Here is a 25,505-nt window from a genome sequence, read left to right on the forward strand (position 1 = left end):
GATGACAAATGCGACTTTGCAGTTTTGCATTTTTTGTATCTCGAGTCAACTTGCATAATAATTTAGACTGTTTGCCCATTTGGATTATACTAACGATTGCTCGTCCAGTGCCATGGCTGCTGACGTTATCTTTACTTATTTGCTATCATCTCTGTGTTCTCTGATCCGAGTCTGAGCAAAAATTTTAGATATCACAACAAGACGGTTCATTCATAATATTATTAAAAAAATAATCAATAATAACTCGCATCACTCATGAAGGTATCCATTATCACCATGCGTGTGCATTAACTCCGCCCACCCTGCTTCTGATGACATCGCTCTGTTTTTTTTTTTTTCCCCACCTTATTTCAAATTACCGACTCACACTTTTCTCATCCTAATTTTACAAGTTGAAAGTGACAAAACAACACACGCACAGCGCTGACTGACTCTGATAACAGCCGGGTGTTCTCTGAGTCCGTTCGACTCTGGTATTACACACAATGTTAAACAGACCCGGGACCCGAAGTAATGGATTGGGACCCGACCCGGACACGGCTGACCATTTAAAATATAGCCCCGAACCCGTACGGATCCCGGGTCGGGTCTCGGGTCCGCCGTGAAGACCTCTAGTTCCAAGTCAGTTTAATCACCGTTCTATATTAATGCGCTGCTTTAATTGATGCACACTAACCAACATGCATCACACACACACACACACAGAGAGAGAGAGAGAGGTCAGAGATCGCTGATTGCTCTGCACACACACACAAACTTGCTGTCAACGCATTCCCGTGATTTTCATTAAAAGTGGTAAAATCGCTGATTTTGAAGTAATTGTTTATACAGAGAGACACGCAGACGCAGCACACAGGTACACACAACTGTCATCTCTCTCTCTCTCAAACGATCGAATTAAAATACATGCTATAATTCATTCAAATAAATGTGGTCTTACTGCACTATTTCATCTCTGTGTCTGAGTTGAAGCGGGCAGAATGCTAGCGCTAACATGCCGTAACTGACGAAAATAGCTATCTTTTTTACCCATTCGGTCAAATATTGTGCTGCAAAGAGCAATACTAATTTTAACTTGTCTATAACTTGGCAAATGACCATGGAATAAGCTCGATCAACGGCTAGCCATGCATTAAAGGATTTTAAATGCACTTCGCGGAGGCTTCAACCTCCGCTTTGCGTCGGGTGGTTCTGGACGCGGCGTGCATTTAAAATCCTTTAATGCACGGCTAGCCGTTGATGATCCCTTACTTATTCATTAGCTACTATACTTATTTCTTAGTTATCAGTAACGCCACTAGTTTTTAGTATATCCTTTGAACTTTTTCTATCCACTTGTTACTAGTAACATTTCTTGTCTCACTAGTTAGAATCAGATTTTTTAAATGGTCGTATGTACTAGTTGAAAAGACTACTTCATAGTTCAATTAAAAATTGCTAGAAATTAAAATGTTACACTTTCTAATTGATGCTTTTATTCAGTCAGTACTGGGAACAACTAGTTGCTATTGCAATAAGTACTAGAAAAAGCAGTTAACTGAAAGAGTTACTAGTCACTATTGTATTACTACTACCAATTAAGAAAAATATGTACTAGTAACAAAATATATACTGGTTTTATCTTTGAGGAATACATGTTTAGACAGCTTGCCATAGAGCGTGCGTCTGCCTCGCTGTCTTTGTACCTGCCAATCATCCTGAACGCGTGTCGAAATGGCCACGCCCAGATCGTGGTTTAGCTTTTGGGTAGACAATGTTCTCACTGTATACTGACGAAACCAAAACGCTAGAATCTCTACGAAGAATGCGAATGTGCTCTTCTTTGTATTTGCATGCGGTAGTCCCGTACCAGCAGGTTTGTCTGATTAGTTTAGTATATCCTGCAAGTAGGCTTCTAAAAGTTCTTAAGCAAACGAGGGCGCGGAACAGACTCACATTCAGCTGATTTAGTTTTTTCACGCCAGCTCTGTTAAACGGAATGAACAAATTAGTGTTTTTTTCAATAGGCCTAATTCTGAACATTTATAAAGTAATGTAAAAAAAAAAAAGTAACATCTCTAAACGAGACTACAAGCAAAAACTTTCGTTATACGCAAGTGTGCAGACGCTTCTGAAACTCGACACTTCATTCTCATCTGGAAAGCTGTTCAGTAGCCTGCTTAAACATAATTACTTAAATAATCTTTCATTTAAATAACACAACGTCTTATATATTCAAAAACTTAGTATCATTGCTTTAATTATTAATATGCTACTCAAGACTCCCAATATTTTTAAACATAACATCATGAATACTTCCAAGTTACTGCACGATGAAAGGACCTCTTTCTGTCTTAGATGGCCGGAATCCAGAATTTAGCCAGTTGAAATGATAATCCGCAATATAAAGACTTTTACATTTTTGTACTATTTTATTATTCATCATTGTGAAGAAGCAGCTTGTTTTTATGGTGCTGTGGCTGGTGTCATGCTGCCATACTATGAATGAACACTTGCATGGCAACAGACTGTGATTGGCTGATTTGTAGGGATACCCTAAATGACTAGCGCAGAGTCAGAGCCTCTCCTCCAATCAGCACTGAGCTCAGAGCTGCGTCAAACATAACACACACACATACTACATAGACAGTCAACGTTAAGTGCATGCAAAGCACAGACAGATGCCAACACATACAGCTCATGTAATAGACCGCACAGAGTACATCGCAGATTCTAAAAGAAATATGTGACATTTCAAAGAATTTCTCATTTTTTTAAATTTAAAGGGATGGGGAAAATTTAGTAATAACATGATAATAACGTAGTAACATTCAAAACACTTAAATCTGTGTGCATTCAACTCAAGAATATATTGACAAGATAACGATGTTTTAATTGAAAAATGTTACGAAGTGTCGTATGATCATGTTTTTTAATGCAAGTCCTCCCTCTAGTGGTGTGCTAGCAATATAGCGAGAGAGAGACAGATTAAAAGATCTCATTGAGAAAAAAGTACTTATATTATACCCCAAACATGCTGCGAATATACCTATTACAATGATGCTAAGCATGCTAATAACTTGATACTTCTTGTGCCAACAATGCCATAACACCAAATTCTGCATAGCTTATTGTTTTCTCACAATTTATACTTTAACACAGACTAGTCAAATGTAATCGACACTCCCTTACAGGTTATATAGAGCAAAAAATTAATACATTGGCTAAAATGTCACATGACTGGACATCATGTCACTTACAAACAATGGCCATCTCATTAGAGACTCCATAGAGAGAAGTACTACTCTCTCTCTCTCTCTCTCTCTCTCTCTCTCTCACACACACACACACACACACACACACACACTGTAGCCAGGATACAGTGGCTGGTGTCTAAATGTCTGAAGCAGACTGAAATGTCTTATTGTCCCTAATATCCTCAACACGGGATGTAATGAGGCCTTAAACAAATAAAAACAGATCATTTGCTCTTATGGTGTTTTCTAAATCTCTCTTCAGAACATTACAAGGGTAATGACTGTGCCATTCATACATAAAATGTATAATTGCAGAAAATATATATACACGTTGTATTGAACATGAATGATTTTTCACACAAAATCTGTTGCTCCATTAAAGTTGTTTAATTTGTTTAAAAATCTTATAAATGTATGAGGTGGCAAGAGGGGCACACGGTATTGATACAAATATCTTCAGCTAAAATAATGTTTTTTTAAAATAATGTCTTAGTTAACACTTGTTCAAAACAATCACATTAGCAAAGTTTGTACTATTTTCTGCTTATTTTGAAAAATACAAAATATTTTTTTTCTATAAATATACTGTCATTAAAACATGTTAATATGAGAAATACATTTCTAAATACAGAAACAAAATCGTTTTAATAAGTAAAGATTCTGAAAGTATTGAAGGAGATCCAATAATAATTGAATATATATTTACAGTAGTAACAACAAATGATATTTCATTATAAATGATTAATATCATGTTTTTAAATATGATGGTTTCATTCTAAACAGGGTGATTATCTCTAATATGGACACCCAACATAATATGATATTTACCATCTGAATCCAACCATGTCATGTCAACAAATGGAAAAGTCAGCCATCTTTTAATCATCATGTTAATTACTGTGCGCCTTTAGCCCCAACAGCAGGAGTGCTTTTTATCCCAAATACCATACTTTTACATATTCTTTCGTTATTTAAAAACTGTTGCTTTATGAAAATCATAAAGACGACATTTGTCTCAAAATATATGCATTCATTTTAGTGATTCTCATTTGCTACTTAAATCTACAACATTTAAAAAAATACAAAATATTAGATCAACTTCACACTGCTGCGCGTGATCACGTCAAGCATCAGACAAATATACATGTGCATCTTGAAAAGCGGATGTTTTGGAAAGTGCTACGCCACGTTTTTGTTTCATTTAGTGGTTTAGATGAAAATAATACCAAAGGCGCCTTTAGCCCCTTTGTACCCTACTATATTATGGTGCATACACAGCAAAATAATTAAAATAATAATAGATTTTTTTTTACATAAAATTTTCCTTGATTAAATCATTTATATTGTATTTGTAAGCTCTTTTTTCACAATTGTTGTTGAATTAAACGGAATACCCTCAGGGTCATGGACCACCTGTCGTGTCGACAACACTTATTTTGGATGAAATGTTGCATTATTCCTACAAGAGTTGCAATATTTTGTTGCTTTATGAAAATCATAAAGACGACATTTGTCTCAAAATATATGCATTCATTTTAGTGATTCTCATTTGCTACTTAAATCTACAACATTTAAAAAAATACAAAATATTAGATCAACTTCACACTGCTGCGCGTGATCACGTCAAGCATCAGACAAATATACATGTGCATCTTGAAAAGCGGATGTTTTGGAAAGTGCTACGCCACGTTTTTGTTTCATTTAGTGGTTTAGATGAAAATAATACCAAAGGCGCCTTTAGCCCCTTTGTACCCTACTATATTATGGTGCATACACAGCAAAATAATTAAAATAATAATAGATTTTTTTTTACATAAAATTTTCCTTGATTAAATCATTTATATTGTATTTGTAAGCTCTTTTTTCACAATTGTTGTTGAATTAAACGGAATACCCTCAGGGTCATGGACCACCTGTCGTGTCGACAACACTTATTTTGGATGAAATGTTGCATTATTCCTACAAGAGTTGCAATATTTTGACCACTATTGTAGATGGAAAAAAAAAAAACCAACAACAGATGGGTTGATGTATATTTACAGATATTTTATTATTTTAATTATATTGCAAACAATGACATCAAGATATACCGATGGACAGTTATTTATGTAAGTGCACGAGTATGTGTCAACAGTGAGACCACAAAAAGCAGAATGAAGTCCTCGATATTGGGGATTCTCAGTACAGTAACAAGGCAGAGAAAGCGAATAGCTGGAGTCAGAGTCCGCTGTGTGCTCACAGACAGGAAGTGACGTCCACACACACACACACATCCAAAGCTTCTACATATACAGCTTTGGGATGGCAGTGGTTGGGCATACATGACTCTACTGTTGGAAACAGTACGCTGCGGACCAGCAAGCACAGCAAACTACTCGCCACTGATGTAGTCTTATAAGTTACTAACTGTTGCCTTGTACTGCAGCCAGTGGAGAAATTTTCAAACTCGCTCCGTCTGTCTGCCCCATTAATCTGATCAGGAGGCCATCTTCCTATAAATGTGTTCATAGAAAACACATGCACACCTTAATAGTTAACACACAGAGCAGCCTATAGATATTGCACGTCGATCTACGGTGGAGGTGTCGTCCTCAAACTCCACAAGGTCCAGGACAGTGCCTTCCTCTGCAATGCCAAAAACCTCCCTGAATCAAGAGACTGACTAGATAGCTCAAGGTCACTGAGCAGTACCACAGAGTACGTCAAAAAGCCTGTATGGGCTATGTCTCGTGAAGTCTTCACAAACGCGCGGACAGGCAGCAGATGGTGCAAGCAAGCAGCAGAATGACAAAGCAATGAAAGCGCTATATCAATGACGAAGGGTGTTTTGCAAGAAGGGGTTAATGAGACCTATGACCGAATTAAGTCATTTTCGAGAATAGTGAGGCAGAATGTGGGCAGAGGTACTAAATCAGACTGTGTGGCGATGGAGGGTGTCAGAATTATATGCTTTGTACACACACACAAAAAAAAAAAAAAAAAGAGCGAGAGAGAGAGAAACAAAATGTAAACCCTATTTTTCCAGGGACAAGTGCACTTTACCGATTCATGTCCTTACGCAAGAAGGGGTTAATGAGACCTATGACCGAATTAAGTCATTTTCGAGAATAGTGAGGCAGAATGTGGGCAGAGGTACTAAATCAGACTGTGTGGCGATGGAGGGTGTCAGAATTATATGCTTTGTACACACAAAAAAAAAAAAAAGAGCGAGAGAGAGAGAAACAAAATGTAAACCCTATTTTTCCAGGGACAAGTGCACTTTACCGATTCATGTCCTTATAAAAGCAATCCTTTTCTCATATTGTGTTTTCTGCACTTCTTTTCAAAGGGGATCGCATGTAGATTTGCCCAAACGGCTTCAAAAGGTCTCAAACCTGTTTTTAGAATGGAAAAGGACTTCGTGGATGAGCTGTGGATGAGAATGGTTCAATAATGTGAACTGAAGTTGTTACCTCTTCTTAAAGTGACGCATGTCAAATGAGAATCTTCTTGTAAAGGGGAGAACTAAGCATCCAGGCGTTCATATGGTTAAATTACATTACAGACCCCCAGAACAGACAAGTCAAGCTGTTCATCTTCAGTCAGTTTAAATGTTTAAAAGTCTTTCTTTTCTTTAAAGCAGAATGTGACAATCGTCGGGAAAGAAAACGTAAAGGTCCAACAGAACGATTTTGAGGGCCCTGTATCCTGAATTCCCCAAACAGCATCATTCTGCCTTCTGTTCATAAACGCTTGAGGCAAGAGCATCACCTGTGCTCTGCATCCCTACGGTACTTTAGATGAGGAGAAGCAAAAATTTACAGTATACAAGGTTTGGATTCACCATGCAAGAATACTTGTTTTACGTTTTACTTATTTCTGTTTTTTCCTTGTGAGTGTGTTGTGTAACATTTAATAAGCTCAAACTACATCCAGAGTAATTTACATAAAAGGACAATAGTTATTAGAAGAGAGCTGGATGAGGTGGTAACCACAGTAATGAGTGCATCCTGAAGAGCAGGTGTGGGAGTGGCCAAAGTGGTGGCATTTGGGGGGGGGAGGGAAGGGGCGGACCCTATGGCGATCAGCGACATTCCCACACTTTGACCGTTTGATCTACACTTCCTGTCACCACGTAAGGAGAAGTCTTGTGGAAATCTGTGGAAGAAAGGATGAATATTTCATTGATTTGATAGTGTAATGAGACCAAACGTCACCATTTCGTTTCAAGAATTTCCAGGCAACAATGTCTGCTTGGCTTACCCAGAGAGGTAACAAAGTGTTCATGGGCACTCAGGGTCTTCATGCAGCGCTTGTTCTTATAGTCCCAGATACGAAGGGTCTTGTCATCAGCGCAGCTCACTACGAATCTCCCACCAGGATGGAACAGCACTCCACGCACCCAGTTATCATGACCGACCTGAGAGGCCAGAGAAGTAAAAGATGAAAGAAGAATGAGAACTTGTGAATAAGAGCTCAGAATTTGCCATATGATTCAGTATCATCTGATCTAATAAAAGGGGAGAATCACTTCAATGTGTATTTGAAAAAGCGGTTTGCTTATATTTCACCAATCCACCAAATACAGAGCATTAATACAGTACATGTTCAGAATATGTATAATACTCAAGTATTCCAATGCAAAGTTTCTATATGCATGGAATACTGTGAATACATTTGACCAAAATGTGCAATATAAAATAGAACATTGTACTGGGTGCTGCACCCCACAATGCAATGCAACTTTCCATTAACAGCATGAGAAATAAAGCAGAAGGGATCAACTGCTACTTTAAATATCTCCTCTTTAACTGATTATTTAACTGGGCTGTTAGCGACTCCTTACATAAACAAAATTAGATAAAAAAAATATAAAATTGTTGTTTCCAGAAATCATGAACTCAAATTCAACATAATGACATAATGTGACGATGTAATATACTACTGTCTGAAAATATTGATCATTGAATAAATGTATGGTAGACTATTTCCACCATGAATAAGAAAAAAAAGCCATGTTTTGGTCAAGTCATTAATTATGGTGTACATAATGTGTCAAAATTATGATATATCAATTCATAATGAGATAAGCTGAAACTGATAAGCAATTATGACCAAAAGTCAAATTTATGACAAAAAGTCATAATTATGAAAATGTCATCATTTTGAAAAAACATTCCGACTTGTCAGGTATGACTTAGCATCTCATAATTTCAACTTGTCAATGTTTTTATCTCATAATTATGACAGTGCAGTCACATTTCAACAGGAATCCGCATAATCAAGAATTCACACAAATTTCCCATGCAAATTTCGCAACAGGTTCAAGTCACCGTGTTGACCAACAGAAAGTTGCTTAGTTTGAAAGTGACTTCTTTGTGAGCTGTGCTTCATACATCATTACACTGTGACTGATAATAGACAAAGGACCTTTCTTGATGCCTAAAAAATTTCACAAATCTCATAATTTAGTATAACATTTTTCACATTTTTATTTACAACTTATGACAATATCAACATTTTATCTCAGAATTATGACTTAGTATCTCATAATTTCAATTTATGTCATGATTAGGTCTTGTATCTTCAAGTTTGACATATGTCAATTATGATTTAACAAAACAAATAATTCTATTATGTGGCAGAAATGGGCTTCCATACTGCATACTTCTTAATAAAAAAAATAATAAATGCACTAAGCAGTATTTAGTTTTTTATTCTGAACACAGACAGTGTGACTATAGATATCATACAATGAAGCTGCCTGAACTATAGCTTAACTCACCAGTGTCATAAGGCACATGCCAGTACTTATGTCCCACATTTTAATGGTCTTGTCTCTGGATCCAGATAACAGGAATGGCCCAGGCTTTCCACTTTTCTTGTTCTGCAAGAAGAGAGTAAACATGACAATTTTTTTATAAGAAGACAATATATCTATCTAGAGTATCACGATTAGGGATGGGTATCGTTTACATTTTATCGATACCGATACTGTTATCTATATAGATATCTATCTATCTATCTATATATATATATATATATATATATATCTATCTATATCAGTCAGCGAGTAAACGCATTTGTTCTGAGCTCGCGCTGCGCTGTCTTTAGGCAGAGCTAAAAACGGTCTGTGCAGCGCAGTTCAAACGAGTCTCGCTCTTCCGCTTTTGACGAGTTTAGGAATTCGTGTGCGCAAAGAAGAAATGAGAGTGCATGAGTTATCAAATTGATATCACTCGCGTTTTACTGCTACATCTGGTCTAAAATTTTGTTTTTGTTGACATTTTGAAACCGCATAGGTCTATTTTGTAAATTATGCTTGGCGGGCCATATATAATATAGACTATTAAGACAGCTGCGGGCCGCTTAAAATTCATCCATGGGCCGCATTTGGCCCATGGGCCGTAGTTTGGACACCCCTGCTTTAAAGACAAGCGGGAGCATGTTTAGTACTGCCGCTTTAAGAGCTGCACGCATCTGTTTTTCTCTCAACTGTTTACTTTCACTTTAGACATAATTAACTGTGTTTATATGTAAATCTGGTGTGTTTTTGACCGTATTAGCGCAATCAGACGATAAGATAACTAAGTAATCAGGTGCTGTTTGACCGGCCTTTTAGTGTACGGACACTTTGGGTGTACGCGCTCTGAATAAGCACATGTTAGAACAGCACGCGAATAAAACGTTTAAACGGCAAGGCCTTAAAGCATGCGGAAATAATGTACTTTTGTGATTGCAAATAAGTCTCGTGAGTGTAACTCTACCGAATCAACATTTGATGTGAATGTGTCTCGTGAGTTTCAGTTGGAGCTGGAGCCGCAGACATAATACAGTGCATTGCTTGAGATGTTGTATTTTGTTAGTAAATGTTTCATTATATTACTAGTGTTGCCTCCTTCGTTCACTATTACACTACTGCATATATTGCATCTGATACTCTTGTCGCCTAGTTTTGTAATGTGAGCCCACACTTTCAAATGTTTCACTCTTGCCACGATGACTGATCACACGCAAACACACACAGCACATGTGCATGGATATCACGCGCACGTCGGGCAAACAAATCATTCAAGTGAAGGAAAATGACAAGCAGCAGCTTCTAATTCATCGTTAACACTGAAGTATAAGGATAAAAAAACAACGCAAGTATCGATAACAGTATCATTTGTCCTGAAGCTTATCGGTACTCCGGTATTGACCCAATTACGTACCGGTCCAAAAAAATACCGGTTCTCGGTACCCATCCCTAATCACGATGATGCAGAAAAGGGAAAAAGAGGGAAAGCTCTAGGGCTGCCCCGCTAAGAGTCAACTAAACATTAGTCGACTAAAATTTTATTAGTTGGTTAGTTGCAGAAAAAAAAAAGGTCCTTGTCAATGACAGATAATTAATGGCTGGAATAATCCTTTAAGTAATTACAGTATATCGGGCAGAAAATACAAACGTTTGCCTATCATTCATTGACCTCAAATATGGCTTATCATTTGAAACTGAAACATGCAAGTACTAGCAAATTTACATGGCCGTTTGCTCTAATGTTACCCTAGATAAATGTGCGCTGTTGGGCGCATATCCAAGTGTTTGTGCGGAGTGTGGAAGCTGTTACGTCTTGTTTACATTGCACGTGTCTGCTGCACATTACGGCTCCGACGAGGTTTTGTTCCATCCTCCACGCGGTGCCAACTCACACCAGGAGCATTTCAGAAGCGAAGCAACCGTATTTGCGAGACCACGAGATTTGCATCTCTGACATTTGTTCTTGATTTTTCGTGTTTTCTTGATTTTTGGAGTTTCTGCCATGGTTAAGTTGGCTAAATGGTTATGTTTTGTCCAGTTTAATTGTGTTTATTACTATGTCCTGCTTTGTTGTGCTATAGCCTATAGACAAAGTTAATAAACTTAAAAGTCCAGTTATGAACATCAAGGATAAAAGATTTGTAGCTGTGTTTTAGTCTGCACAGCATGTTTATTTTGTATTTTAACTGTGTGGCTTGGACGTGGTGTCTGTCAAAAATAGACTAGGCACCTATCTTTAGTGAAGCAGAATGGAGAGCCGCTTCCGGGACTCTTCTAAAACGTGCCACAGTGTGGCGCGGCTGGTATAAACACGAGCACTGACTAGAGTGGCCGCATTCAGCTCCGTTGGCCATTTCAGAGCCGTAACGCGCCGCAGACGTGTGCAGTGTAAATAAGGAGTTAGTGTGCTACTGCATGACTTGGAGGTGTTGGCGCGATCACTGGCATTTTTTCTTGATAACAGTAAGAATATAAGAATAATACATACACATGATCAAGGGTGTACTTTTATTTGTACACACTCAACAAGACGTTGTGCTTTTGTAAAATAGAAAAAAACAGGATGCGCTATCTGACGTCTCTGTCTCCATGCACTGGAGTGTGGCACAAAACCCATGCACATCACAACTCAATGTATAGGCAATTTGCCTCAGATATAAAATAAATTTGTGATCAGTTAGTTGACTAGAAAAAAACTTTAGTCTTGGGCAGCCGTAGAAAGTTAAACACCATGTACCTCAGAGCCTGTAGCCTCAGATATGGTGGGGTGTGCGCTCTCAGGGGCCCAGGAAATACACTCCACCACGTGCTCGTGCTCCCGCAGCTCCGCCTTGCACTCTTTGTTGGCCACCACCCACACGCGCACCGTCTGGTCATTAGAGCAGCTGGCCAACAGTGTGCCATCTTGATTGGGCCGGACCATACGCACCCACTCCCTGTGACCCGTGAACGTCTTCACACAGTAACTGACGCAAGAGAGAGAATCATTAGACACTGACACACAGAATGTTTTGTATTGCTTTGCAAAAAAAAATACAAATAATGTAATTACTTGTCTTGAGGCAATAACATCGGAAAAAACTACAAGACATTCAGAGCAATACATGTGACTCATTGAAATCCTTGCAGAGTACAGATTCAGATCACAAGCCCACACAATGCACTTATGTATTACTCACCCAGTGGCCACCTCCCACATTTTAATGGTCTTATCCCTGGAAGCAGACACTATGTGATCACCGTTGGGCATGATGGCAACTGACGACACATTGTGGTCATGTCCTGAGGATGTGAGGAAGACGAATGAGATATGGAGTGCAAGGAAACGCTTAGTTACAGTTAGTCTCAAGCAACTGGACTTTTGACTTGTGGCATAACCATCCAATGTCCAAAAAAAAAAAACCCTGAATCCTCATTTGAAGTATCTAATGTCATTTACTGACCGATGTAAAGGACAGGACTTATGGCATATGATTAAAAGAGGCACCTTTTGTACTTGAGAGAGAGATTAAAGCTGTCATCCTGGTTAATCCTGCCCCCAAACTAACCTTTACCCCTCCCCCTGGACCAACCGGCCCTGTCTGTGTCTCAGCGTCCAGAGAGAGGATTTTCCAGTTCTCTAATAAGGATCCCAGGAAGCTTTAAGCCTATATTGGAAGTAGCTGCAGTACATGGTGGGTCAAAGGCCATTTAAGGAAGTTCTTCCAGCAGTAGATTTGAATAATGGTAATAATGTGGTAGCAAATGCAGGAAATATGTACCGTGCATGGTCCTGATGCACTCAAAACCCTGGAAGTCCCAGAGTTTGATGGTCATATCTGCAGAACAAGAAGCCAGCAGCTTTCCAGTCTGATCAAAGGAGATGTCCTGCACTGAGTCAGTGTGACCCTTCAGGGTGCGCTCGAAATCCCCAGCCTCGTAGTCCCAAACCTGCAAAACAACGTAATGCAACACACTTGCTTCAAAGTGATTCAAAATAATAATAATAATAATGTTGCACACTTTCAAAAACAGTTTGTGTAGCTTAAGTAAATCATGTGAGTGCTCTGGTACTTTCAGAGCAGCACAGAGAATATACTTTTCAGAATCAAAAGATTACATTTTTTTTTTTTTTTTCAGAGACTACGCCAATGCAATTCTGGACAAAACCCATAGCCAATAATAATTATATGTAATCAAATAAGAATATATAATAAATTATATACTATATACAAGAATAAGTGTTCAATAACTGATATGATCTGATAACATATATACACAACATTAATGATCCCAAACTTTTGAACGGTAATGTATATGGAATTATGAAAAGAAAAAAACTAAAAACTAGAGATGCACCAAATGTTCGGCAGCCGAAATTATTCGGCCGAAAATAGCAAAAAAAAGCTCTTTTGGAATAAGCGAAAAGACAGAATAAATTGTACCGAACAATGACGTGACACGATCAAACAGAGGCGCGCGCTAATGCAGCAAACATGACGGCAGTGCGGAAACAGCTGTCCGAGAAAGACGCAAAAATCATTACAAGCACCGACAGCGAGAGACTGTTTAGTACTGCATCGCATGTCTTCGATGAGAAGAGAAAGGGTGGTTGTTGCTGGTTACTGACTGTATGATGATTAAAATGGCGAAATGCCCGTAAACAATTAAATAAACTGCAGAATGTTGTTTTCTAATACACGCAGGAATTGCATATATTCAAACAGCGCTGCACAAGCTTGTGGCGGTAGGGTTCAAAGTCCAAAGTGCGAAGGAAATCTGCGCTGAAACGGTGTTACTCGTCAGCTGCTCAGTAACATTTTAATGAATTTTTACAAGGCATGTGACTATGCGATACGTGCAACAAAAGTCTTCCCAAATTCGTAATGAGTCATTTGTCAACAAAAAGAAGCACTGAGGTCTTTCTGCGGGTTTCTGCCAAAATAAAAGTTGAGAAAAAGCAAGAACTCCGTCAACATTAATAAATGTTATTGTAATTTTACTGTTGCTCTGTAAAATAAAATAAAAAATGAAAATAATGAAAATAATAATTACAACAGCTCTATTAAAACATTTATTGTAACATTTACACATTGTTCAGACTAGGATCTATAATATTTTCTAATGTTTTAAAAGAAGTCTCTTCTGCTCAGCAAGGCTGCATTTATTTGTAAGGCAAAAATACATGCCTGATTCAAGAAGGGGGTCTAAAAAATGGCCAAAAAATATTTTACAAACTTATTAATTTTTTAAGTTTTATTGGTATAATGTTTGCTAGAATGCTAAAAAATGTTCAGTGTTAAGTAAATATTTTTAAATTGTCATTTTGTTTGAAAAACAAGACAAAACAGTAAAAAGAACATTTAATTTATGCAATGATGAAAAAATTGGCAAAATGGGGGGAAAAAAACGTGAAAAACAGTGTTCGGCATTCGGCCCAGTGTTTAATTTGTTTCGGCTTCGGCCAAGAATTTCCATTTTGGTGCATCCCTACAATAAACAAAAAAACAAAAAGTGTGCTCTTTATTAGTGATCCATATGGGATCTATATTGGGAAGATCTTTACATAAATATTGAAATATTTTTCATTTACCTAAGCCAACATTCTTGCAAACACACACACACAAACACAAAAACAGGACTGTTTTTGCATCGTTCATGACAATTATGCACCACTCATACGCTCAGCTATTTCTAGTGCTGGACTTCCCCAAAACAACAAAGACTGCAAAGCTGCACAGTATAATTTACATAAGGCAAATATTAACACACTGACTCATTTGGACAACCAGTACAATTGTACTTTTGCAAGCTCTTTTTTACACTAGACCTCTAATTCAGAACATTAAACGTACAATAGCAAAGATCAACAACAGGTTTAAAATCTGGCACAGAAAGAGTATACCCCTTCTGCCACAACTGCAAATCGGCAACAGGTAAGACAACAAATAATATAGGGGAGCGCTATAAGACCTATATAAAAAAAGGTGTGAAGCAAAATGTCTCGAGCAGTCTAGCTGTGATATTTATGGCGCTTTTCCACTGCGTGGTACGGCTCAGTATGGTACGGCACGGCTCGGTTTGCATTTCCACTGCAGTTTAGTATCGCTTTAGAATGGGCGGGATTATTCACATGTGGTTATAGTTGCGCCGCCTCTACTGCCACGACTCCTAAAAAACGTTTTCATTCCGCGTCGCCCCATCAAGCTCTCGCTGGATCCGCTCCTCTGCTATCAACGAGAGGAACGTCTGTTCTTCCGCAACAGGGGGAACAGCCACTTTTTGGTTGTAAAAAAACACTTTTTGCGCTCGTTCAAAACGTTCGATCCTTCGCTGGCTGTGCTGATTTAAATCTAGCGGGTCTGTTTGTGTCTCACGTCGCAAGTTCAGTGACGCAGGTAGTGACGATTTTCTCCGGCCAATCCGTGATCAGCAGAGTTTACACGTCACGTTTTGGTAACGGTACGGTACGCTTGGAACCCCAACCGAGGTGGTACTAAAAAAAGTACCAGGTACTGTACCCAGTGGAAAACCCCCCAAAAGTGAACCGTACCGAGCCGTACCATGCAGTGGAAAAGCGTCATTATTTGTGATCTATCCATGTCTTGACATGTGAAAGATACAAAGAAACGCATAAAGAAAGATCTGATAGAAATGCAGGCTGAGAACGCTTATAACTGCACTGCCTGGTGTCCAGAGAACTGCTCACCGTTGCCCTGGGAAACCAGAGCATCCCGATTTTTCTATGGAGATAGTCAGTGACTCAGCAGAAAAGAATGAGAGCATATGGATTTGAAAATTTAAAAATGGCACAAGATAACATCCATATAGCATATGCATACATCCTTGTACAGCCTAAGTCAAAACATCTGACGTGTAAAAAAAGCTGAATCAAAAAAAGAACAAAACCTTTATAGTGGCATCCTCTGAGGCGGAGACCATGAGGCTGAACACAGGGTGGAAGATGACGCGTGTGACAGGGCTTCTGTGGCCACTGAGGGCGTACTTCTCAGGCGGGCGTGGGATCCACTCTTTGGGGTCTCGTTTCTGTCCCACAGGGCCTCCTAAAGTGATCTCCGCTGTAGCTTCATTTAGTTTGGACTCCAACTCCATTACCTAACAAAATACAGGAAAAACTGGGGTTGTTTACATTGGAAAATTGACATATGTGCAATTATTTCAGATATATTGGCCAGTTTTAAAAAAATTTTTTTATAAGAATATACTGGAAAATGATTTACTGACCTTTTTCTGTAATCTGATGACTGAAGTCCATTTTTTTTCCAAAAGGCCTGCATACTTCTTATCCAACTCTTCATTCTGAAGAAATTACAAATAAGAATGAGACCTACTAATACATCAAATGGGATTGTCTTTTTTCATTTTGAAGCATAGTGTGAATATATGCTATTACCACATCCATCTCTGCCTCCTTCTTAAATACAGAATATGCTTCTTCATAACCATTAGAGCGCAAATAATCTGCTATTGCTCGATTTCTGAAAGAAAAGGAGGTGATTTTATTAGACAAAGAGATGTGTAATCATGCAGTTAAGTAAGGGATAATGCACGGCTAGCTGTGCATTAAATGATTTTAATGCACGACGTGGAGGCCAAGAACCACCCGATGCCTCCACGGAGTGCATTGAAATAATTTAATGCACAGTTACCCGTGCATTATCCCACTTATACCATAGTCATTTGCCAGCATTGACAAGTTAAAGCCGTTAATGATGTTTGCAGCAAAATATTTGACCGGAAGGGTAAAAATGACTTATTTTCGTCAGTTATGGCTCATTAAGCTTTAGCATTCTGCCTGCTTCAAATCAGACACAGAAATGAAATAGTGCGGTAAGATCACATTTATTTGAATAAATTATAGCATTTATTTGAATTAATTATTGATCGATCGAGAGCGAGAGATGACAGTCGTGTGTGTGTGGGTTACCTGCGTATGTGCGTCTCTCTCTACAAACAATTAAGCTGTACGTTTAGTTACTTCAAATACAGCGATTTTATCACATCGTTGCAGAGGAATATAATATAGTTAGGGCTGTGCAAAAAATCGAATGCGTTTTTCATGCGCATCTCGATAGTAAAGCCGCTCCTGTGATTAGTAGTAAATCTAAAGCACGTGCTTTCAGATGGAGCAGCATTTACTACACACAGCCGTAGTTCACTGACAAGCTACACAAAATCGCGTTCATTGCCGATTTTTAACACGATTTTGTGTAGCTTGTTAGTGAACTACGGCTCTGTGTAGTAAATGAAAAACGCAGGCCATTTTATTAATTAAAGTTGCGGGGCAGTGTTCACAAGAAGTCTCTGTGCTCTTGAATGTTTCTGTGTGCGCGCAGCGTGATCTGCGATCTCCTAACTCACTCTCTTTCTCTCTCTCCGTGGATGTGCATGAGGAAAGACTATGGAGCGAGTGATATGTGTGTGTGTATCAATTTAAGCAGTGCATTAATATAGAACTGTGATTAAACTGACTTGGAACTACCCGTGCATTAAATGGTTTCAATGCGTACCTGCCAGCCAGTCAGAATAGAGTATTCAGACAGACCATGGTATAAGCCTTAATAAAAACTTCCTCTATGGCAACATAACCAGTGTGTGATCATCACTCAAATCCATTTAAATTTAATGCATATATGGGAAATGATGAGACCGTACTTATCACATTAGCTGTGACATAGAAATGAAGTCAATATGTAGCAGGTCTCATAATTATAGATCTAAGTAAATTTTGTTAGGGACATCAAGACTCATTGGACACAAACATAAGTTTTGGGAGTGGAAATGGCATTCAAATGCAGGATTGAATCAGCCACATTAATATTATGGAATCCAGGAGTCAGTTCTGAAATAATAATAGAAACATTTAGATAACTTGTCTACTGACTGTGTACAGAATGTGATTAAAGAGAAGTGACAAATGTATTTAGCTGCCGTGTGAACAAGGCCATTCTTTTGCTTTTGATAGATGTTTTGGTGATGCAATACTCTTGTCCTACATGGTAATAAATAGTGCAATTCCAGCAGTACAACTCAGCAAGAAAGTTCCATCTCTTAATGAAGGTGAAGACTGAGGGGGTAAAAAACGGACCAGGGAATTAACCAAAACACAGTGCCCTGGTTGTCATGGACACTCACCACTAAGGACGGAAAAAGTCTCAAATGACACAGCAAGAAATGCCAAAATGGAGGACTGAGCACTTTCACTCAGGCTACGTCCACACGAAGCCAGAGCTTTCCCCAGCCGATCTTTTTTCCCCCCTCGTCTCAAGAAATATCTGCGTCCACACGAAACTACAAAACGATGTAGTATACACAGTATGTGGCGCTGTAATTCTGCCACATGGATGCACTAAAAATGGAGAAGACTTGGACTATGCGCATAAACCTTGCACACAGTATACAAGCGAACATGGAACAATACATTTATTAATCTGTTATGTTAGTTAATAAAAAGACAATCATTCGGTGTTTGTTCATGTTTTTGTTGCTGTGATGTAGCGGTGTCTGACTAGGGGCGAAACGTGGGCTGATGACGTCATCGTTTCAGAAAATATACAGATTTGCTGTCCACACGAAAACGCAAGGGTGGCGTTTTCAGATTTATCCACTCTGGGACCCAGTTCAAAACACATATAGGTTTCACTCTCCCAAAATGCCAGATCCGTGTGGACGAAACACCTATACGATACAAAATGTATGCGTATACAGCTAAACGCGTCTCCGTGTGGACGGGGCCTCAAGACTCTCGAAACACAGCCTCTTCTTTTCTCTTCCTGTGCTTCATTATGTAAATGAGACTTTTACGTATTCAGATGATGGTGAATATTTCATGAGCTGGCCAATGGGCTAAATTTAGAAAGTGATGTCAGCAACTTCGAGACTAATTTTACTAACAGTGACATTTCTGAAGGAAACACAAGCAGTCCAGTATCTATAAGCAAAAACTGGATTCAAAGAACAGCCACCTCATTAAATTATTATTTTTTTATTTAAAGACAGCCAAATGAAGTTTCTTAATGGTGATGTGTATTTTCTCCAGTTAAAATACTTTCTCCAATCCCAATTTTAGCTACACAGACAACTGTAAGCAAGCCATTCATAGGTTGGCTTTCTGAAGAGCATAAACATTATGACACTGACTGTTCACTGATTGCATTACAAGAACATTTTGCGATCTCAAGGCCTTCACTAGTGGCTACCCTAAGCTGTGACAGGCATCAGAAAGGGAAAAATATCCATTATCCATCAAATTAATTTCATGCTATTAAAGGTGCAGTATGTAGAGTTTAGGGGCATCTAGCAGTGATGTTGCAAATTGCAATAAACGGATTAGCCCCTCCCCTTGAGAAGCTACCGTTGCCGACACAGGACAAAGATATCGTCATCTGAGACAGCACAGAGTAGTCAGTCAAGCATTGAGGTTTCTTTACAAAGATAAATTAAGAAATGATATGCATTTAATTATTTAGTAAACCGATATGTTATTGTGAATATTATTGTTACATGTTCATCATTTTAGCTTCTTTGACTATGAAGATTGGCACTGTCGTATGGAAGCATACAGGTAGCAAAATTAAATTTAAAATGCAATATGCAAAATGGCAATGCCATATTCAAAATGTCAACGAAATACTCAAAATGGCAATGTATTTCTGTTTTTAAATGTACATTTCCCATTACCCATATGTGCAAAGTTTGGTGCAAAAGGAAAATGAAAATTAAATTTTATAATTTACATTTGCCATTTCCAACAGTAGTCTTAATATGTAAATTGCATAATAATTTTAATGCTTTATAAGTTGCGAAATTAAAATGTATAACCCACATTAATTTGATGTGTAACATGTCCAAGCAGAAATGGTAGCAAAATTATAATTTAAATGCTATTTTTCCTAAATGCATCTAGACCAACAGTTAGGACACTTAGAATTGCATTTTCATCATGATGCCGTGGGATATTTGTAGCAAAATTCAGTGCGGCTTTGAAAATGCATTCCGAGCTGACCATGCCCACCCTTCGTCAATCATAGTTTCAAGGCAGGGATTGGCCGAAGCACGTTACATTTGGATCGTTTGAAACATGGCGACTGGAGATCTGATAAGATCGTTGAATTTACTGGCAGATGAAGTGGAGCGTGAATAGAGAAATATATGGCACGTACTCCGTGCTAAAAACAAAAGTTCGAACGACCGACCGACCGATCGAACGTCAAACTGAACGTCTTGAGATTTGAGCGTCTTACACTGCGGGTGACCCACGTGACGACCAGACGTGAAGTCAGCGTCTTGAAATTAGCTGGTTTTTAAACATTTAAGGAGCCAAGCTGCTTAGAGAAATATATGGCACGTACTCCGTGCTAAAAACAAAAGTTCGAACGACCGACCGACCAATCGAACGTCAAACTGAACGTCTTGAGATTTGAGCGTCTTACACTGCGGGTGACCCACGTGACGACCAGACGTGAAGTCAGCGTCTTGAAATTAGCTGGTTTTTAAACATTTAAGGAGCCAAGCTGCTGTGTAAAGACTATAAAATGGATATTACAAATAAAGATATTTTATCAATATTATTTAATGATAGAACTTTAGTAATTAGAATTAAAACTTGATAACCATGTATGAATGCATATTAGTCATTTTAACTGAACTTCGGACTGGTGGTGGTGCTTTTTTGGTCATTCATTGTTTCTGTAAAAAAATTAATTGGGGAAAAACTAACAAAGATACTGATAAGATAATAATGATACGAATTCTACTAATAAGAACAATATAAAATGCACCAAGGATTAATGAGCTACTGGATTCATGAATATTAATCAGGTTGTGTGCGTTCGCTCGAACTGATTTGCTGAAATCAAAACAGGGACGATAATAGGTGACCACCAGCCAATGAGATTGCCATTTTTACATTAGTTCCACCCTCTACCGGAGAAAGCGGTATTTCTTAAAATCTGAAGAATTCCAAAGGAACTCCGCTATTTTGACAGCAAAATACAACAAAGAATATCGTTTACATGTAGCGCGCATGTAATGTAATGTAAGTGATATATTCGCAATGTAGAGGGTTGTGGTAGAACTTACTTTCCTACAAAATTCCATTGACTTTATCTGAGCAATGAAGGCCGTAATACTTAATTCTGTCCACTAGAGGAGGAACAGAACAAGAAATCTTTCAGTCTAGGCTACTCTTTCTCCGTTTACATCAGTTTAAATGACAAATAAATGCATGAATTACATTTGTACTGCCATGAATAGGCCATATCAGTGTACAAGAACAAGTTTCACACTTCAAGCTGTAAAACTACTTAAAGCTTTCCATTCGGGTTTCCTCAAGCCTACTTCAAAATTTGTTCACAGACTTCACTCTCTAGTTTCTTTTAAGATGTTGTTTATTCACACGGTTTTATGCATTTAATTTTATGCATCCAGCTGGGACTTTTATTTGTCATGAGCTCATTTTAAGATGTACAGGTGTTGATAAATCACATTCAATTAATGTGAAGAGCTAATGTCACTGTTCTCAGTCCTGCTCCTGGAGGGCTAATGTCTGTTTTTACGCTAAATTTGTTTTCCTTTCCTTTCATAAAGTACAGAGGTTGTCGGCTCTTGTGCAAAATAATACGAGTGGTCCTCCATTTGTTCAAATACTTCTTACACTTCTACGAACGACCTCTGCTTCTAATTAACCACACGACGACTACTAATTTGTGCATATTCAACGTAGCGCCGATGCAAGCTGCCTCTAAAAACACAAGGAAGAAACGAAGAAAAACAACAGTGACGAAACACACTCTTGTAGAGTAGTTTGTCCGTTTAGGGCTACTGTAGAAACATGGCAGCGCAAAACGGCGACTTAACCATAGAGGGGGACCCGCAGTGTACGTAGATAGAAATTGCTTATTCTAAGGTAATTAAAATATAACTGAATTTTGTAAGGTATTTATACACCACTGAAAACATAGTTTAGTATGTTACATTGCATTTCTGTAAACAGATTCTCAAAAATATTACACATTGCACCTTTAAATGCGGCATCCAGAACAGGTCTACAATCTCCTATTTACTTTGCATCTGCTACAATGCAAAACAACACGCATTTCTCAACATCAATGTTAACAAATGAGAGTTCACATCGGAAACATGAGCAGCATCACATTTCCAATGCATACACTCTTATTTACATTGTCAACACATTTGTTGTTCATCCTGCACTACTCACAGATACCCACTGTTGTTGCACTTGTGAGCGATCTCTAAACGGTCAGGACGCTGCGCTTGACTTGCGCTTTTTTCACATTAGGCATGGGACGATAACCGGTTTCAAGGTATACCACGGTTTGGAAAAGTAACGGTTTCAAAACCACAAAATTTTCCCGTTATACCTTTCCTGTGGTATGCAGTTTTTTTTACGTGTCATCAAAGACAAAGTGCAGGACTCCCTCACTTGTGTGCAGCGAAGAGCGTAACGAGTCACACGACCCCTCCCCCTCAGGTTGGTGCGAGCCGTCAGTGAGAGTCAGCTGTGTGTGGGAACTTTTTCCACCGTCGAAGATGATGTCTGCCGTATGGGAATTTTAGCGCCGATTGCTAAGTAAACACCGTTTGAGTGTTGTACAGAGAGAGACCATGTGTGTGTGTGTGTGTGTGTGAGACACTCGCACTCTCTCTTTCCTTATGTGTATGTGCACACATCCTTGTACCTCACCGCTCCAAACTTAATCCAGGAAAGGTAAACATTCCTGCATCATAACTTGGGACTGAAAGAGGAATGCGTAGAAAGTGAGCATGTCTTCAAAAACCTTGTTGGGCTGCAGGTTTAGGTTGAGTCTTGTTGAGCTTTTTTTAAATTTATTTTTTACAGAAATTATGTTTTGATTTATGTTTTTGATTATTGAGCTGCAGGTTTAGGCTCGCTTAAGTGACTGCATTTTTGTTTTCCATTTAAAAGGATTTTTATTTTATTTTTTTACAGAAAATAACTTATGCTCTGATTATTGTTGAGCTGCAGGTTTAGGCTCACTTAAGTGGCTGCACTTAATTTAATTAAGGAGAATTCAATTATTTATTTTAATTATTTAGCCTGACATGTTTACTGTTCCAAGGTCTACAATCTCCTATTTACTTTGCATCTGCTACAATGCAAAACAACACGCATTTCTCAACATCAATGTTAACAAATGAGAGTTCACATCGGAAACATGAGCAGCATCACATTTCCAATGCATACACTCTTATTTACATTGTCAACACATTTGTTGTTCATCCTGCACTACTCACAGATACCCACTGTTGTTGCACTTGTGAGCGATCTCTAAACGGTCAGGACGCTGCGCTTGACTTGCGCTTTTTTCACATTAGGCATGGGACGATAACCGGTTTCAAGGTATACCACGGTTTGGAAAAGTAACGGTTTCAAAACCACAAAATTTTCCCGTTATACCTTTCCTGTGGTATGCAGTTTTTTTTACGTGTCATCAAAGACAAAGTGCAGGACTCCCTCACTTGTGTGCAGCGAAGAGCGTAACGAGTCACACGACCCCTCCCCCTCAGGTTGGTGCGAGCCGTCAGTGAGAGTCAGCTGTGTGTGGGAACTTTTTCCACCGTCGAAGATGATGTCTGCCGTATGGGAATTTTAGCGCCGATTGCTAAGTAAACACCGTTTGAGTGTTGTACAGAGAGAGACCATGTGTGTGTGTGTGTGTGTGTGAGACACTCGCACTCTCTCTTTCCTTATGTGTATGTGCACACATCCTTGTACCTCACCGCTCCAAACTTAATCCAGGAAAGGTAAACATTCCTGCATCATAACTTGGGACTGAAAGAGGAATGCGTAGAAAGTGAGCATGTCTTCAAAAACCTTGTTGGGCTGCAGGTTTAGGTTGAGTCTTGTTGAGCTTTTTTTAAATTTATTTTTTACAGAAATTATGTTTTGATTTATGTTTTTGATTATTGAGCTGCAGGTTTAGGCTCGCTTAAGTGACTGCATTTTTGTTTTCCATTTAAAAGGATTTTTATTTTATTTTTTTACAGAAAATAACTTATGCTCTAATTATTGTTGAGCTGCAGGTTTAGGCTCACTTAAGTGGCTGCACTTAATTTAATTAAGGAGAATTCAATTATTTATTTTAATTATTTAGCCTGACATGTTTACTGTTCCAAAATGTTTTGTTTCTTAAAAATAAAATGTATTGTGTTCAGTGGGGGAAAAAAGTTACCCAGACATTTAAAAGTAACATATTTTAGAGCTGTAATCACAATACCGTGATATTTTTATCTAAGGTTATCATACTGTCAGAATCTCATACCGGCCCATGCCTACATCACATTATTTACAGTGATTTTTGCAAGGCCATTCGGTGTAGAGCAGAAATTACACACTTTAAAGAAAAATGTAAAGCATGATTTAACTTCAGCGTAGCGATTATTAAGTGAGCTGCTGAATTACAATCATTGGCCTCAACTGGTTAAGTCTTTTGATGTTTGTAATACTGTTTTGGCTTAAAGGCTTCAGCAGTACAAGCTTTCCAGCAATAACTCTCCTTCCGAACAAGGTTCATCAAGTGCTCATCAAACATTAGACAGAACTGCCCGTTTACTTATATCATAACCTTTCTTGACACAGTTTCTTCTTCATAGCTGTCACTCTTTAAATAAGTGAATGGAGAAATTCTGGTGCACCCAAGATTACCCAGAGACCCCCAGTGCTATGCGAACCATGAAGAATACACAAGGATGGTCACGCAATTATGAACCCCTCCTCCACTCCCCAGTTGTGAGGCTTTATGAAATATTAAAGCCAACTAGCTGTCGCAGGATGCTCCCTGAGGCACAGGCAGTCGTGCTTTTTATTAGTGCACTGAACTACAATTGATGTCAAGTTTCACAGGGTGTAATAATTTTATTTGATCGCATATTGATATCTACCCATTTCACAGCAAACACTTACCATATTTTCAGGAATATAAGTCACTTTTTTAAAATCATCTGAAACATTCTGCAACTTGTATTCCAAAGTGGCTTATATAACGCAATTAACGCCAATCATGCAAAGCATGCACAAAGTGAAGCCATTAGGACTCATGCCGAATGAGAGACGTAGGTGAGCCCACATTTATTTGTATACAGGTGCATCTCAATAAATTAGAATGTCATGGAAAAGTTCATTTATTTCAGTAATTCAACTCAAATTGTGAAACTAGTGTATTAAATAAATTCAATGCACACAGACTGAAGTAGTTTAAGTCTCTGGTTCTTTTAATTGTGATGATTTTGGCTCACATTTAACAAAAACCCACCAATTCACTATCTCAACAAATTAGAATATGGTGACATGCCAATCAGCTAAATCAACTCAAAACACCTGCAAAGGTTTCCTGAGCCTTCAAAATGGTCTCTCAGTTTGGTTCACTAGGCTACACAATCATGGGGAAGACTGCTGATCTGACAGTTGTCCAGAAGACAATCATTGACACCCTTCACAAGGAAGGTAA

At 38.4% G+C, this 25,505-nt stretch overlaps 1 protein-coding gene across 2 annotated transcripts in view; it reads right to left on the reverse strand.

Annotated features, from left to right (window-relative positions):
• Window positions 1-5,295: 5,295 nt before the first annotated feature.
• Window positions 5,296-25,505, reverse strand: part of LOC107587218 (lissencephaly-1 homolog B-like) — a 43,217-nt gene continuing 23,007 nt past the window's right edge. Inside the window, exons 3-12 of one of the 2 annotated variants that reach the window (XR_001609451.1) lie at window positions 16,409-16,493; window positions 16,240-16,314; window positions 15,904-16,110; window positions 12,777-12,945; window positions 12,195-12,297; window positions 11,753-11,981; window positions 9,001-9,102; window positions 7,479-7,635; window positions 6,316-7,373; window positions 5,296-6,086 (exon numbers count right to left, since the gene is read on the reverse strand). Coding sequence is in view for 1 of the 2 variants with exons in the window: in XM_016274912.1 (XP_016130398.1) it covers window positions 7,300-7,373; window positions 7,479-7,635; window positions 9,001-9,102; window positions 11,753-11,981; window positions 12,195-12,297; window positions 12,777-12,945; window positions 15,904-16,110; window positions 16,240-16,314; window positions 16,409-16,493 (1,201 nt within the window). In the remaining variant the exon portion in view is untranslated. Of the gene's footprint in view, window positions 6,087-6,294; window positions 7,374-7,478; window positions 7,636-9,000; window positions 9,103-11,752; window positions 11,982-12,194; window positions 12,298-12,776; window positions 12,946-15,903; window positions 16,111-16,239; window positions 16,315-16,408; window positions 16,494-25,505 lie in introns of those variants that run through there. The other variant, XM_016274912.1, reaches the window with a different exon arrangement.

The sequence above is a fragment of the Sinocyclocheilus grahami genome, unplaced genomic scaffold (assembly GCF_001515645.1).
Source record: "Sinocyclocheilus grahami isolate Dianchi unplaced genomic scaffold, SAMN03320097.WGS_v1.1 scaffold91.1, whole genome shotgun sequence".
Classification (NCBI taxonomy): domain Eukaryota; kingdom Metazoa; phylum Chordata; class Actinopteri; order Cypriniformes; family Cyprinidae; genus Sinocyclocheilus; species Sinocyclocheilus grahami.